Source organism: Melitaea cinxia, chromosome 5 (genome assembly GCF_905220565.1).
Source record: "Melitaea cinxia chromosome 5, ilMelCinx1.1, whole genome shotgun sequence".
NCBI lineage: Eukaryota > Metazoa > Arthropoda > Insecta > Lepidoptera > Nymphalidae > Melitaea > Melitaea cinxia.
The window spans coordinates 15,809,782-15,827,848 of NC_059398.1; the positions used below are offsets into that span (position 1 = coordinate 15,809,782).

The 18,067-nt window shown below is 30.5% G+C and overlaps 1 protein-coding gene and 1 long non-coding RNA gene across 3 annotated transcripts in view; both read left to right on the forward strand.

The window, feature by feature from the left end:
* LOC123653715 overlaps positions 1–9,359 on the forward strand; it is a 24,328-nt gene extending 14,969 nt beyond the window's left edge. Inside the window, exons 3-4 of the long non-coding RNA XR_006743148.1 lie at positions 7,850–7,864; positions 9,349–9,359. This is a non-coding gene — a long non-coding RNA (uncharacterized LOC123653715). The remainder of the gene's footprint in view (positions 1–7,849; positions 7,865–9,348) is intronic.
* The window catches only part of LOC123653712 (CD63 antigen-like), a 34,198-nt gene extending 18,736 nt beyond the window's left edge, over positions 1–15,462 (forward strand). The window contains exons 2-6 of one of the 2 annotated variants that reach the window (XM_045589702.1): positions 9,873–10,061; positions 10,990–11,160; positions 11,689–11,901; positions 12,346–12,437; positions 14,627–15,462. In XM_045589702.1, coding sequence (XP_045445658.1) covers positions 9,873–10,061; positions 10,990–11,160; positions 11,689–11,901; positions 12,346–12,417 — 645 coding nt within the window. In that variant the 3' untranslated portion in view covers positions 12,418–12,437; positions 14,627–15,462. The remainder of the gene's footprint in view (positions 1–9,872; positions 10,062–10,989; positions 11,161–11,688; positions 11,902–12,345; positions 12,438–14,626) is intronic. The other variant, XM_045589703.1, reaches the window with a different exon arrangement.
* The last annotated feature ends 2,605 nt before the right edge of the window (positions 15,463–18,067 follow it).

Consider the following 18,067-nt stretch of genomic DNA (forward strand, 5'->3'; position numbering starts at 1 on the left):
TAATTTCAAAGGTCTATTTATTAAATAAAATAGGGTTTGTGAATTTTAAAATGAAATTGCTAAATTTTTTTTTTAAATTAGCAATTTTGTTCGTTGAATTGTCAAGAAGTACAAAATGTCAGTTGTGTTACCGATACGCCGGGTACACACTAGTAGCTATCAGCGTCTCTGCGGGCTATTGCGTGGCTATTTATATGGTTTAGCTTTAGACGATTTAGAACGATTTCGCGTACAAACGTATTTATATCCGTTCACCGCTCCCGTTCTTGTTTACGTAATTATTTCTGCGCTTCTTAAATGGTTTTAAATATTGTAATGACATCAGTCGACACGAGTGTCGATAATATTAATTAGTTTTTATATTCGGGGCGTCGCGTGACAAACAAGAGCGTCTCCAGGGTATTTCATTAGTTGAAATATTAGTTTGTAATTTTACGATGGAATTAAATTGTTTCTCTGTATATTGGTTACATCGCTCTGGTGTCGTGGTGCGTGTGGCGCCTAAACACCGGTGGTTTGCAGGTTTTATACCCGCTCGGGGTGGATATTTGTATTTATACAAATATTTCTTACCGCTTTGAATGTCTGTCCTTGTGGGTCTCTCCACCGTGCTTCTGAGAGCATCTATCAGCTAAGCGCATAACTCGAGAATAGCTCGACCAATTCGGCAAATTAATTTTTTTGTTTATTCCTTAAGGCCCACGGAAGGTTTTAAAACTAAAAAAAACTTTTTATTATAAATTTTTGACAGAACGAAGTCTGTCCGGGCAGCTAGTAGGAAATATATCCGAAAAACCAGCAGTGGAGCAGTGTGGTGGATTAAGCTTCCTACATGAAGAAAGAGGCCTTTGCCCGGCAGTGGGATATTACAACCTGAATCATATATATTGGTTATAAAAAACGACGGTTAAAAAATAAAATCGATAGAGATAAATATGATAAACATAAAGAGAAGCGGAAAGTCGAAAATATCACTACATGTTTTTAATTATGACTTATCAATAACCGAAATGGAGCCCTTAAATCAATAATTACGTAGATTTGTTATACGTACTTATAATACTAGCGACCCGCACCAGCTTTGCAGAGGGGCACCATAGTGTGGGAAAGGGCTCGTTGGCGCCGGTGAGTCGGTCAACCGTTTTTCACGTTGGCAGTTTCTTTATTTCCGCATTATTTTGAACCTACAATATCTTCTAGATTTTTCTTATTAATGGTATACTATGTGTTGTAGATTAATTTAATTTTTTAAATATATTAAAAACAATTTAAGATCAAAAAAGTTTTGGTATAAAGTTAGGGTTATTGAATTAACCCTGACATTTTAAAGAACTATAATTCATATAAATATATATTTAATGCAGACTTTAAAATACCTAATTAGTTTTTTTTCTACAATTATCAACTAGGTACATTGATTTTATGTACATGCTAGATTTAGCTATATGTTAAACGTAGTTTAATCATTTTGTATTTTGTAAACGTTTGTAAAATATGTACAATATTTTCATCGTTTGTAGTCTGCAAATATATGTTGCATGAATTTGTAAAGCTAAGTAACGAGCAGACAAAGAAAATAAAAGATCAGAAGAGAAAAGAGAATATATATTAGAAGTTTATTGTCAGGTTAATATAATATTTTCTATGGGATAACATAAATGATACATATATCTGTTGACATGTTGACAATAAGTCACTTATTGTCTAATGTAGTCACTTAATTTTAAAATCACCCACCAAACACCGTCTTTTTGTATCGGTTCACAAGTGTCTGTACGAGACGTCTTCTGAGTGTCCGGCTCCGTTCAAAACTAAGAAATTCATTCACATAATTCATTAATTATGAACCCTCACAATTTGTGAAGATATAAACGTTAAAAACAAATGTTAAATAAAAATAAATGATTATTTTTCTCTCTGTTTAAAATAACTATAATAAATATATTGGAAACATAACACACCTTATCTATACAATTTTAGTATAACATGTAACAATAATATTATTTTGCGTGTGCTTAGAATAATATCTCATCAAGGTTGTATAACCTGCTATAAATAATTTTTAATTGGTAATTACGCGCTAACGAAACGCGAAAAAGCGAAATTTTGATAAATAACTGGTTGTAAGTGTAGTGTATAATTTTGTGCAAATATGGATTCGTTGTAAATGCAATAATTGTATTACCGTTCAGAGAAATTTAAAAGGAGATCGGATTTCTAAATTAGAATTATATTATGTGTATCCGAAAAGTCCGGATATTAATTAATATATTCGGATAACTTTTACATCAGTCAATAATTGCAATTTGGTTGTGCCTCTATTGTTTTATAGCCAGTGACTATATAAGTGCAACAGACAGAACGTCCTCATTACATAGAGTATATACAAAAAAGTGGTTGATGTCATTTGTATTAATATTATTACATAAAATATATATTTTATTTATTTATCCTTTATTGTACAACAAAATAGTTTTACATAGGTATATGTAAAAAAAAGGTTAGAGATTTTATTTTGTAAACTTCGTTGAATTGGGCTTGTCTAATGCATGCTACACCATGTAGGACTAAAGTAATCCTATACTTACAAACAAATAATTACTTAAAACGTATTGATCTATAAAACTACGCAATGAAATTGCTTAAAAATATTTAAATTGTGTTTCCTTATATTAAACAAATATAAATACCTACATAGGAAGATATTCATTTAAAAAAAAATATATGTATATTTCAATTTTGCAGACACATTGATCATGATCATGAGCAATGAACTTGCTTTCGGTGTGACTTTTTATACCTTGTTGTGTCAATGATCTTTGACCGTCGTTTTGTCGTTAATACCCGGATGATAACATCCTGTAAGCTAGTACTGTATTTTACTATTTAAATCGTTTAACAAAGGCTGACGTTATGTTTTTTTTTTAAAGTTTTGATATTCCTGTAATTTAGTTGTTTACCTTAACATAACATTCAAGATATTCTATTAAAATGATAGGTGAATGTCTTCATAAGAACTTATTATTAATATTTAATTATATAAACATAGTTAAATATGTTTATAATTAATAGATAAATCTTCATTCGTGCTAGCAATGATTGTATCCATTGTATAAATTACTAGCTGTGTCGCGTGGTTTCACAAGTGTTAATTTGAGAAAAAAGTAGCCTATAGCCTTCTTTGGTAAATGGGCTATTCAACACAAAATAATTTTTCGATTCGAACAATTAATTCCTGAGGTTTTTTTTTTTTTTTTTATTTACAAGTCATATACATCCACGGGCTTATAAACCCATGTCCTTTTTTATTCGAAATACATGCAATTTTTATTTTTATTTTTTTTGTATGTCAAGGTAGGACAAAATAATTCCTGAGGTTAACGCGTTTAAACAAACAAACAAGCTTCTTATTAGTATAGACATTTTGTTGTCAAGGAATTGTACTGATTATTGTTTATGATGTTACAGAATAGTCTAAGATATGAACTAGATTTGATCTTCGCCCATTTGCTTTATGAATAAAAATTAAACATTTATTTTCTTTACTATGTCAAAGATAAATCGCGAAAAAGTAGACTGGAAGATTCCTGACCAGGCTTTTTTATATTTAGCAACCACTATTCTACCCAAACTTTTAGCAGGCAACCCTATGTTATCGTATTTGCAATGAAACATCGCTCATTTTGATGTAAGATTTATTTATTAAACATGCGTGTGAAAGTAACTAGAACAAAATCTATTAATAAACCAAGTTTATACCTGCCACGCAGTAGTTATGCCAGGAAAATAATAGACAACCTAACTTTTGCATTTTCTACAGGCTTCATACTGGCTGTAGGTATTCAATTTTTCTTTAAACTCGTAGGTACATTTTTAAATAAAAATAATTTTCAAGGAAACCTTTCGTAATTATTATTCTAATATACTAAAGTAAATATAAAATCATTTTCGTTCATTAAGCAGATTGGCTGAAGTTCGTCTCTAGTTCGGATCTCCTACTAAAAGAAAATAATTTAAGTGCTTAGTTAAAACTATGCTCTTGAAAAATCAGCTGTGGAGGCCGGTCTTCAAATTAACATGGCTAAGACTAAGTACCTGAAAGCGTCAAAAGACCAGCAAACCCTACTACAAGGAGTTAATATTGGCAATAACACCTTCGCTAGCGTCAATCATTTCGTATACCTGGGATCCTTGGTAACCGATAACAACGATGTGTCTTCAGAAATAAGTAGAAGAATAATGGCGGCTAACAAGTGCTACTTCGGACTACTAAGATACTTACGTTCGAAACTCCTTTCAAGAAGCATAAAACTTCTCTTGTACAAAACCTTACTAAGGCCCATACTCACCTACGGTTCCGAATGTTGGGTGCTGAGCAAAAAAGACGAAAATTCCTTGTTGGTATTTGAGCGGAAAATACTAAGACGCATTTTCGGAGCTGTGATGGAAAATGAGAGATGGCGAACGCGTTATAACCACGAGCTATACCAAATGTACGATGAGCCAAATATAATTAAGACCATAAAGATTGGGCGCCTGCGTTGGGCAGGGCACGTATTGCGAATGGACGAGGCCAGAGTACCCAAGCGCCTTTTAGAAGGCCGACCGGAGGGCCGCAGAAGTCGAGGAAGGCCCAAGCTCAGATGGTTGGACGGCGTCGAACAGGACATCAAGACCTTGGGAATAACAAGTTGGAGAAGGAAAGCCTCTAACAGATCGGACTGGAGAGCTTTGCTGGACCAGGCTAAGGCCCACCCGCGGCTGTAATGCCTCAGATGATGATGATGAGTTAAAACTATCCTAAATGCACGTTAAAAAATAAATCTAAGTTGTTATAAATCGTCGTTGTATTCATTTGTAATTTTATATTCACTTACTTATCTATGGCGCAGTAAGCCGACTGAAGATATTTAGTTCTACCCTCGTAATTTTTTACAAATCGTTTTTTTTTTGTATTTTATGTTTTAGCACAAACAACAAAATGTTTATTTACATAATTTGTATCATATATTTAAGAAATAAAGATCTTTAAATCCAACTTAAAAATATCTTTTCTCACGAAGTCCGTCCATTGTCTTTGTAACGCTGCATTTTATGTTTTACGACCACATACGTGTCACGGCTTTTATCATAAACGTCTGATGTTATTTTCTCGCGTACGTACTTATTGTTAGTTTTACTTACTAAAGAATTATAATAATATAATAAACGCGTTGAAACTCTGTCTGATTTCCTACTATTAGTATAAAAAAATACAGGGGGTATTTATTATTATTTCATGCATCATTCGAATTAATTGTAATGTTGATAGAATATTGTAAATAAGGTATATTTAACAAAAATGATATTCGAAGGATTTTTAGAATTTCTTTTACTTAATTTTGAGCATTTTATTAATCGTAAAATAGATTTTACATAAAAATGTGATATTCATATATGTTTGGGATTCTGTTATCAAATTAAGGATGTATGTAAGGTCAAATCTGCAGTACATCTATTTTTTAAGATTAATTTTCATGTCGAAATGTTAATTTCAATTTAAATTTTATAATTTGTAATGAAAAAATTATGTCATTTTGTAAAATAATTTACGATTTTTATTTAATTTAATACGCAATTTGATATTTGTGGCTGAGTACAAGTTGAGCCAATCAAATGATGTTATTTTTGTCCGGTATTATCAATATAATAATAATTATGCATAAGCACTCAAAATGTGGCTACATCTATCATCAACGATTTGGCACACATATTACGTCGTTATAAACCTATATAGACATATTTTGTCAAGTGCTGCGTTTACGTAATGAGTTGAACAGCAGTTCACAGAATGCTACTGAAACATCAACAGTTAACCACGAATATCTCTATAACGACGTCAGGAACAGCATTTTTTTCGTGATTAAATTAAAAAAAATTCGAAGTTCTGAAATATTTTTTTTCGCCGTGCATTGACTTTTTCGTCAACTTTCGGTACGAATAACGCGGATTTAAATGAGACTTGTTCTCAAATATTTCTTTCAAATCATCGGATGCCCTTTTCTTTTTTTCAATCGACGCAGCGTAATCAATTCTATTTTCAAAAATTTAAAGTTAGATTATTAGATATATTTTACATACATACTTAAACACCCAATACTAAGTATATACTGTCATACACGAGTACATTATCGTTTTCAAGCACATTTTATTTAAACTTGTTTTAACATGTTTAATAAAATGATATAAATGTGTTCGTCGCTACTAAGTGTTTGAAATACTTTTAGCATACAGTTATTGTAACGGTTGTAGTGATTACAAAAATCAATTTACGTTTGCAATGATCGTTAAGCTGACAAGGAATTAAAACCCGATAATATTACATTTATCGATTTTCGTCTCGATATATGCTCTGGATATGATATGAACTCGAGATACTGTTATAAAGTTTTATAATATTATTTTAAATCGATTTATATATGTTGAATCAAGTACACATTTGTTTGAACATAATGATAATAAAAACATAGTATTGTTAATTGTATTTTTAAAGAAATATGAACGATATTCAGAAGTCATTATCTTTTAGCAATGTTATGTGAATACGGCTTTCAAAAGTTTTGTAAATCTCTAGTAAAATGAGGCACTTAAATACATCCATACACGTATTACCAGTGAAAGTGTTTGTACAGTAACAATAAATTAAACAGTCTGCTGACCTCGATGATAAAGCATGTGGGGGTTATGCAACACCTCGAAACATCTGCTATGAGCGGTTTTATATTCTTTCAATAAATAAAGCGCTATGTCCATAAAATGCGAGAAACTGACTTATTATTTATCACTCTAGTTCATAGATCAAAATTGATTGTATTGACTACAAAAGATATTAATACTTTTAATATACATTTCTTCACGCTAATGTATCTGCTATTACTTTCTGCCTTAAGAACGTTGTAAAAAATTTTGTTTGTCAATTGGTTTTAGATGCGTAAAATCAAACAACTTTATAGCGTATTGCGTAACAAGAGAGGTTAGTATTGTATGATTATGAACGAAAAGCTGGTTTTGGTTTTTATGGAAAAGTAGCACCCAGAATCTCGGCAGCTGTATTTTTCTCTCAGCTGTTTTTATAGCAAATACGTACTTCATGTACGTTTATCTTAAGTTTGTATATTGAAGAATAGTTTATAAAGAAAAATTGTCTAATAAAATTCATGATTTAACAAAATAAACTTTTAAATATGGACGACGTTCTAAATTTTATTAAATACTAGCTGACCCCGCAAACGTTTCTTTGTCATATATGTTATTAACCCGCTTAATCCCCCCCCCTTACAACTTAGGGGTATGAAAAATAGATGTTGGCCGATTCTCAGACCTACCCGATATGCCTACAAAATTTTATTAAAATCGGTCGAGCCGTTTCGGAGAAGTTCAATGTTTAACACCATGACACGAGAATTTTATATATTAGATGTTAAAATAAAATTAAATAAAACGTGCTTATAAATGATAATGTACTCGTATATGACAGTGTATTGCGAGTTTAATTTGATATAGGTATGGTTATGATACTGTTATCAAAATTAAAAAAGGAACATGGAAATTAAAACAATTTTCTTTTGTATTTTAATATTATTTAAATATAGAACCAGCTTTATGCAATTTGTATTTTGAGCAGATAAATATGTCTCCAAATAATTCTTCAATCTTAGGGAGTATTCATAAACCCTTGGTCAGCTCAAGAGGCCGCTAGAAAGCCATACTAGCAACATAAACTATTTCACAACTGGGTAGTTGTACTACCAACTACTTCTATTTAAATATTATTAAGACATTTAATTTTTAAAAAGAAAAGCTATCTGAGTATATTAATTATAAAGTAGGTATGTAAATAATATAAGTATAATTTATAGATTGCAATTCACAAAAAATAAAAAAATAAAACTACCCTCACACACTTATCAGGATGTTCGATAAAAACAAATTAGGTTTAGATATACTGAGAAACAGACGAAAATTAGGCGACATAGTTTAAGAACGCGCCCTTACCGGATCGTTATTACATCTACCGTGTGTGTCCCCAATACCCAGAATACCCTTGTACTAAGATAAATTGGTATCAATATTGCACGGAAATTTGTGGTTTATTTTGTCTGTCCTATTCAATTACTTAGCTTTTACGGATGTAATTTTTTAAGAAATCTGACATAGGGCATATATAATAAAATTTTACCTTCTATATCTACCTAATTATGTAGGTATCTTTGAAATTCTAGACAACATTTATGGCCATAAAAATTTAACAAAAAAAAACGGCATGGTTCCGACCTGTTATCTTCACACGTACGCTTAAAACAAATTTTGTGTCGTTTGTTTTAATTTAAAATACCCAGCAATTAGTTTTTACGTTAATTGAACGATAAATGACAACAAATATTTACCAAAATTTTCCACGTCATCGTTTTTTACTAAACACTATTTTACTCGTTTTTCGTTTTACATTTAAAGTAATAGGCTTTACGACGGTATGGTATATATGTTATCTTGATCTTAAAAGGTTGGTTATATTCGGTTATCGAGCATAATTTAGCAGGCAGACTTTAAAACATCACGATTTAATTCGAAGATTCTAGAAATAAAGTTCGTATTATATTTGTGTAGTATCGTTTGATCATCTAACACTTCTCTGTTTAAATATTTAGTTTTAATAATTTTTTTACGGCTACATAAAATATATTGCAGTTTTATTATATCAATCCTTGAAACGTAATAACAGACTGAATTATGATTTCGTATGTTAAGTAAATTGTTCGTAAAACTAGACAAGACAATTGTTGAAACTCAATTGCCTTCTTTTATTTTAGAACCTTGATAGTTTTTGCGCGGTTGTTTGCAAAACTTACGTGTTCGACCAGACGTAAAAATATTGTTTTTTTTTTTTTTGTATTAAAGTAGTGTTGTAATGCATTGTATGATCATTTTTTTATCTAGACATATGTTGTCAAGGCAGTTGGGAGTATAATTTTTTAAATATCTTTAGTGGCACAATTAATTAGACACGTACCCGAATGAATATTTTTATTGTATAATTATGCTCTGATAGGTTATAATATTTTAGCACATTAGGATTCATTATTTTTTGAATTTAGTGAAAAATATTCCGAAAAGGTCTTGGCCATTTCTTTTTCATATTTATTATGTTAATCATCTTCAATGCGTACAATATTCCTTGAAACGCAAAACTGGTCGGATGCTCGCGATGCAGTCATCCATACCCACAACAGATAGCAGAAAATTTGTTATTATTACTCACTTCTACTATTTTCAACTCGGAGTTGTTTTAAAAGAATAATAAGTCGTTAGTTAGTTTATTTAAACATTTATATAGGATACGCCCACTTTATACTTTGAGCGAAGCCACTTGCACAATCTAATATAAGTTTCATAATTTCGTTGAATTGTCATATATACAATTTGATATATGAAGAGGTGTTGACCCATTTCAGTATGGGGAAAATTTATATATATATAGGTTAAACATCTGACTCATGGGAGTTGAGAGTAAACACAAACGCTTACTAGTCGTAAAAGAATCTAAATTTTGTTCAATTTTTACTCAATTGACTTTGTCAAATTAGGATAAGTAAATCGTATTAGAATATTTTTAAATATGTAAACTTAATTATAAATTAACTAATTACTAAAGCCATAGAGATACTTAAAAAAACAACGTTTGCTGATCGAGATTATGAACGACTGACTTTATTTAAAAAAAGAATGATAAAAATAGTCTTTTAGGAGATGGCGCTAGTAGTAGTAGTTGCATCCACATGTATATTTTAATATTTACAACAATATTCTTGATGTATGTCTCTTTTTGTCAATAGCTGTTCGGTCTGGCTGTGATCGGTATCGGTGTGGCAGTGCTACTCAACTGGGCGGTGATCAAGGAGGAGCTCCAGGGTCACCTAACGGTGGCTCCATGGGTGTTCATTGTCATCGGCGCGATAATGTTCATTATCGCTTTCTTCGGTTGCTGTGGAGCGATACGCGAAAGCCATTGTATGGTTGTCACGGTGAGTAAGAAATTATTGTAGTTACAATCGTATGTCTTTAAAAATATTTTAAATCGTTACGTATTTTTAAATAAAAATGAATTGAAAGTTTAAATACTAAGATTTTTTTTTTTTAAATTATAACTATAACGTATATGTCGCTGAAAGAAAACGCAATTAGTTTAACTAAATTTAGAATTTTTAAAATAATGGAATTATAATTGCCACTTTTTTATTTATCCACACAATATAATCAGCTCCATTATTGTCCATATTTTTGATTGGTATATTTGTTTCTATTCTAGTGATTAAAAATTTCGGATTATATATATTTTTGCATTCATCGTAGTGCACAAGCATGTGGTTGTATTTTTAAACAGACGAACGAAACACTCGTTTGTAGTCTGACGTGACTGCGATTGTTACACAAACAAAGCCAGGTCGCTCTCTACAAAGAAAGCCACTTTCGTTCCACTAACTCCTTAACAATGTGCTAATGTGTACGTCGTGTTTGTTCCTCTTAATACGCAACAGACGATTGAGGTCTTATCTTTGCGGTTCATGTAAACAATATCTATCATTATTTTTCAAACATATACATATGTACCCGTGGATGGTATATGTGTAGCAATTTATCTGTATGTTTATTCGAGATATTCGAATTAAACTTGAAATAATAGGACTATTCTTATGAATTTTTAATAGATTAAATTGTTAACTAATCTACAAACTTAATAGGTAAAATAAATTAGAAAAACGTCTGATATTTTGAATTGGATTTTTTTAACTTATTTGAACAATTCTTTAAATCATTATAAAGTTGCATTATCAAAATATAAAATTAAAGAAATAGATAATATGCGTTTAGCCATGATCTGTATGAAAAGTAGCAGAAGAGCAGCCATAAGTTTCAATATTTTGACCACGAAATGTTTCTTTTGTAACACAGTATGCCATTTTCCTGCTCGTGATCATCATCGTGCAAGTAGTACTCGCGGTTTTGATGTTCACTTACGCAGAAAACATCAAGGAAGCTCTCGTCAAGTCCGTCAATTCGCTGTTCGACAAGAGAGCTGTAGACCCTGCAGCTGACACCCTCTTCAACAATCTTCAAGAACAAGTGAGCTTACTTCTTTATAAAATTCTTCAATGTAGGTTCTTCTCTCACTACGATAATGGCGGAGGATATGACAGAAAAGACAAATCAAAAATAATCAGCCAAAGACATTGCTATAAGCTTATTGAATCATTGTAATTGGCCCCTTAGTAATTTATTAAGTCTGCCGTCATCAGTTAATTTAAATGTATTTTTTGCGAAAATTGTCAATAAATTATATTTCTGAAACAGCGATAGTCAAAAATACCACAGCGCCTCGATGAGTAAGTAAACCTGTTGGTTCCTGATCGTATTATAGACAATAACTTACTGCAATCTAATGATTGTTCGACGTAATCGTTGTAATAAAAGTATCCGCACACACCCTTCTCCAGTATAGAGAATTAGACGTGTGCCAATTAATTCCAGTGCCAAATAATTCCAGTGCCAAATAGTTCCAGTACCAGATAGTTCCAGTGCCAAATAGTTCCAGTGCCAAATAGTTCCAAATACTGTCCGAAAAATTATATGTATAAAAATCTTGATTTCCAGCTCAACTGCTGCGGAAAGAACAGCGCATCCGATTACGGCGTTTTCCTGCCCAAGTCTTGCTGCTCTCAACTGAGCACCGTTGGCAAAGTTCTGGGAGATACTTGCACTTTGGCTGATGCTAATAGAATCGGCTGTGCCACACGAGTCGCTGACCTCTACCAGACGTGGAACAAAACCATTGCTGGCGTTGCTATTGGAGTAGCTTGTGTTGAGGTAATTTAATGAATAAAAAAGACTGCTGATAGTAGTGAAAACTTAGAACTTATGTTAAATAATTAGTATTATTAAATTTTTATCATTAAATAATTATAGTAAAATATTAAAATTTGAAATTTCATAATGATTTACAATTAACAAATTCAAATAATAAATAATCAAACAAAATTTGAACACACATTGAACTTTTCATGTCATATATTATGTACTAAGAATCGTACACCCAATTCAAATAACAAGTTGATGTCATCAAATTGCTATTGTCTACTATTCTTTCTTGTGACAAATAAAAAAAAAACCCTCTCATTTGATTTATCTTTAGAACAAAGGAAATTATGCGGTGGGTATTGTTGTAGTCTAGAAGTTTTTCGTCCAAACCGGATTTGACAGAGTCACTTATTGTTAGTTCGGAAATAATTGTTTTTTTTTTGTAATTTTCAGGTGGTTGGCGCTCTATTCGCGCTGTGCCTCGCCAACTCCATAAGAAACATGGACAGAAGGTCTCGCTACTAATATTTTGTACATTAGCGCTGGTACCTATGACACAATTTTTTGGTTCTTTTTTGGCTATTTTTGACGGGCTGTGTTCACTGCATGGCGGCGGTTCATTATTATTATAACACGGTTTTTATTGGACACCATTACATTTGTGCAGTTTTGAGAAGCATTTTATTACATAAACATTTTTAAGTACAAAATATTTTTTTTTGATATAGGTAATATATATATTTTTTTAGTAACTTATGCACAAGTGTAGTGCAGTTTCACTATTGGTTTTTATTGCAATATATTTTGGATGTTTATATTTTCAAGTGATTCAAGCTATGCCATTTTGTATCACAGTTTAATTGTGGGTTAACAGTAAGTATTTAGCTTTTGTAAAAGTCCTTATAATACGTTGTAAAATGGTGTTTAAGGTTTTGAACTTTTTTATATTTAGCATCATTCAATTAATTTCTTAGAATAACCATTTTGTTTCGTTACAAAAATGATTAAAATAAAAAAAAAATTCTATCGTCTATGTCAAATCGGTGGTATAACACTTATGACGTAAAAAGATGCTAAATAAATAAAAGTACTCCTAATATATAGAAACAGCTGATAAATACGAATATAAAATACTTAAACGATATAATATAATATGTTACACAAACATGAAAGTACAATTTATTGCCTGTTTCTTAAAAATAAAAAAATAAAAATTTACAAGGTAGGCTCGTTAATGGTGAGCTTTACTAACAATATTTGTGTGCGAATAACACTTGTACGACTGTAAAGAGATCATTCACGTGAAACAAGACTTTGGCATTGGACAATTCAACCGACAAAATGTATATTACATTGTAAATGCGTTGAAAATAACATATTCATAATCTTATATGACATGTCATTTTGGAAATCCGTCTTAGCGTGAATGATCTCTTTAAAAAAAAAAAAAAATCCGTCAGTAAATATTAAAAAAGTTTATCTTGAAACAACACAGTAAACTTATGGGCTACAAGAGACAATAAGATATTTTAAACTTTACACGTTCACAGAAACTGGTAAAAATATTGATTAGTTTTATACTACAGTAGAAAGTTCGTACTTTACAGATCCGTTCTTGATAATTTATATCTCATTGACTTTTAAACGAATATTAATCTATATTTAATGTTATATATTAAGGGATGGTAGATACGTGGAAATATAAAAGTAAATTTATAACCTGTCTAGCGTTTATCTTATATGTATGGCGAAATTGATAGTTTTAACGTCTGTAGTATTTAAACATACATAGAAAAGTCTATGTATATATTTAATGTCAAAGACTTGATACTGTATACATAAAAATAATGACTAAAGAAAAATAAACGCCTTAAAATTAAAAATATTAGTATTTTCATAATATTACGAAATATGTTACATAAAATGTTTAAAGATAAAGCATATAAAAATTATAAACGCTTTAGTTTTCAATATATAGCGTTGTTTTAGAGTAGATTTATGATATATAAAGTCCTTATAAATGTCTGAATATAACACAAAAATCTTGTGTCTGTTAACTAATTTTTTATCTGTAAGATCTTATATTTAAAATGAATCTCAGTTCAATTGCACTAACTAGATTTTTAATGAAGATTTCCTTTTTTTTTAATTAATCAAATGAGTGCCAAAGGTCGATGCTCATTTTAGATCATAAAAATTGTAATTTGCCATTACTTAAAGTTGTTAAGCTTAACTATTGTGCCCTCGTCGTGTCGTTACAATTATTCGAAATAAAGCATTTAATTGAATTGATTGTTTTTTATTCATCTTTTAAAAATATAGACTGATCAAAGAGATTTTTTGTACCACAAGGTGAGTAAACATAACATTTTAAGGTTTATCATACTAATTGCATGCAATTTAAATTAAATGATCATTGGCTAAAGATTTTAGCTTCTGATTATTTGATAATTTTATGTGAATCTTGTGTGAATAATTTGTTTTTTTTTTAATGAATTTTATTACTTTGGTATTTATTAAATTCTAAATAATAATAATGTAATTAAATCGAGGATTTGGAATTACTAATTAAAACTTTGCACGTATAATAAAATAATTCGAAAATTGATGTTGGATGAAATATCTATGTTATTAATTTTCTTAAAGCCAGGTACCAGTACGATATAATAATAATTAAATTTTTACTTTATTTTGTATAGAATAGTAATAATAATTGTTCTTTTCTAAATTCCAGGTACGCCTGAAACGATTACATCACGATTAATAACACATGAGATCTGTCAACGTATTGAAATTGAAACATGAATATAATTATAACGATTGTGTATAATTTAAGTTATTATTAGGTTGATAGAAGCTCCGCCCCACCTTGTTGTAATTTTGAATCCCGAGCTGTTACCAATACACAAATCGATTTACAAATTGGTAGAGACAACTGAACTAGATGAAATATTTTGTTTGATATTTTCTTTAAAATACAAAACAAAATCATGCGAATGCATCTATAATATTATATTTAAATTATATTCCTCATAATGCCTCTACCTACTACTGACTACACCGAACATTGTACCTTTACCTCTACGGTAATGTTAGTTACGACTTTTTTTGTTTTGTTATACATTAATTATAATTGACACAGCGTTAATAAAAAACGCGTTACACTTTTTTTTATTTAGGTTAAATTTCATTTCTTTTGTTACGCGACATTTTATAAAATTTATTGATAAATAGGTATAGTATAAGTTAGTTAAGCGACTGTTTGTAATAATTAAACTTTGACTAAAATTTATATAAAAAAAAGAAGTATTTTATTAATCGAACTTTGTAATATTTAATAATTGTACGTCCACTATCAAATATATATTTCGTATTACATATATGTTGAAATTTTTATTCATCTCTATATTAACAAGTTATTCGATTTTCTCTCAATGTATATAGCTATAAGTATGTCGGGAGCAAATGTCTGTTTATTATTGTATTTTGAGTCTCTTGTGCATTTTTGATGACATCGCTTTTGTGATTGATTTATATTGTATGGATAAATAAATAAATTTCAATAAATAACACAGTTACTTTGTTTTCCTACACTTTATTATTATTATTATTTCGTCTTTTAGTAAATTTAATAATATAATACAGATGAGTATTTTTGTATTTGTACTGAATCGAATTTAGAAATTTATTTTTATGTTCGAAGCCCATCTTATAAAGAACAGTATTGGCTGTACAGGCTGGCAGTTAAGGGTTTGGAGCTATACAACCAGTACTTAAACTGTTGATCAATTATATAAATTGGATTTGAACGCGGTCACAGGTCGTCTAGTCTTACCAAAAACTTTTTTCTACGTGAATTTTTTTTTTATTCTTTAAAAAATAGGTTTTGTCACAGTAACCACGTCATCTCCATCGTTCTTAACTAAGTCAACAACATCTCTTTAAATATATAAGGACTAAAATACTTCGAAAATACATAATTATGGACGTTCATGGAAATTCAATGATGTACTTGTATTTTTATTAATGCGTATAAATATGATTTTTACTCATTATCACGATAATGGATACGGTGATGGGTATTCGTATAAAAAAACATATACCTAAATAATGTAACCGTCAACTCACAGTTAAGCATTAACGCGGATTATGTTGCCTTTTTAAAGCCTTATCCAGTAATAGGACTTTTACTGGTTGCCTTCGTTTAATTCAGAATAATTTTCTCACCCAGAGAAGTAATGGTCATTTCCAAGTGCTTACATCAATTGATCTTCTAGGTAAAATGTGTGTAAAATGAGAAGTCCCAAAAAACTTAGACTTAAAACAAATATAATAATTTTGTTTGTTCTCGAACAAAAAAAACTTCAATTTACATCGACAAATAATAAATCGAGAACGCATTTACCCATTATTAGGAATTACTTAAAATCTCGGGTTTATTAATCACGGATTATTGCCAACTCATATGATATCGCTCAAATTTATATGTACTACTTATCCTTGTCTCGAACTAATAATAAATTTATCCTTCCTTTACTTGGGTTCTCTGGAAGAAATGGCTAAATAGCCATAAGTCTGCCCATTGTGCTTCACAGTCTGTAATTGTCTTTAATATGTTTAATGTTTAAAATGTAGTTGTGGTGTACAATAAAGAAAATTAAACAAACATTGTTGTTTTGGAAGCAAAGGAGGCTGTGAAGCAGCAGTTTACGCGGCTCGTACTTTTTTAAAAAGTACCTAATGAGGCTGAAGTTCTGTTGAAAGTTGATGTAAAGAATGCTTTTAATTCTTTAGACAGAGCAACCTTGCTTAGCGAAGTTTCATTACATCTTCCTAAAATTTACCCTTATGTTTGGCAATGTTACAGTTCCCCATCAAAACTACTTTTTGGCGAAAATACAATTTTTTCTAACGTCGGCGTTCAGCAAGGAGACCCACTAGGTCGGGCTCTTGTTAGTCTATAATAATAATAATAATAATAATAAAGCTTTATTTATTCCTTACACGTAGTTTACATTAATTCTAAATAATATTTGTGTTAGTATTATACTTATTCTAGTTTGTTAGTAAATTTTATTAAACTGCATTAACGATTTTTGTTGTAAGGACCGCTCTGGCGGTGAAAGCCTCCTCCATTTCCTTCCATTTCGCTCTGTCTCTAGCCAGTCTGTTCCAGGTATTTCCCACCGTAGCAACTATGCCAATCTTTTGAATGGCCTTTCCGTCTTTTCTTGTGAATAGGGTACCAATTAGTGACAATTTTGGACCATTTGTTCCCTGGTGATCTTTGTACATGCCCAGCCCATTTCCATTTTTGTGTCATAATGGTTTTTGCTATGTCTTTTACCTTCGTAGTTTTTCTGATGTCTTCATTTCTTACTCTATCGCTTAGCTTAATCTTTTTAGTCTAGGTATCCACAAATGTATCTCAAAAATCAAAATTGAACATATGGTACCTAGATGATGGAACCATAGGAGGTAAAGTGGATGATGTCGTTGAAGACTTAATCAAAATTAAAAAACGAATTTGATAAAATTGGCCTCAATTTAAAATTTTCAAAATGTGAAATTTTTTTCACAGATCGTTCACTTCCCAAAATTAATTTGGCAGCGGAATTATTTAATAAAATTACTCCTAATTTAAAAATATTTCAAAGAAGTACACTTTGTCTTCTAGGGTGCACCACTTTTTGATGAAGGTATACAGCCAATTTTGGATAATGAAATTAAAATATTTGTTGAAAACACTGACAAATTCTCGCACTCTCTCACTTCGGCACTCTAAATTCTCATATTGCCTACACTATATTAAAATATTGTCTATTTGTCCCAAAATTAATGTATATTTTAGTTTAATTAATGTTTATTTTTCCTGGAATGACCGAAAAACTTGATGCCACTTTAAAAAATTCATTAGAAAAAAATTCTAAATTTATCTTTTGATGATAATTCGTGGACCCAAGCTACTTTACCAATTAGAGATGGTGGCATTGGCGTGAGAAAAATTTCTAGTGTCGCTCTTCCTGCGTTTCTTGCTTCTGTGCATAGTATCAAGGGTTTATGTTCTGACATCTTTAAATCTAATTCAGTCCAAATTACAGATGCTACAGATACAATAGAAAACTGGAAGTTAATGTGTCCTAATGGCGATATCCCGAAGGACGTTACAAAACAA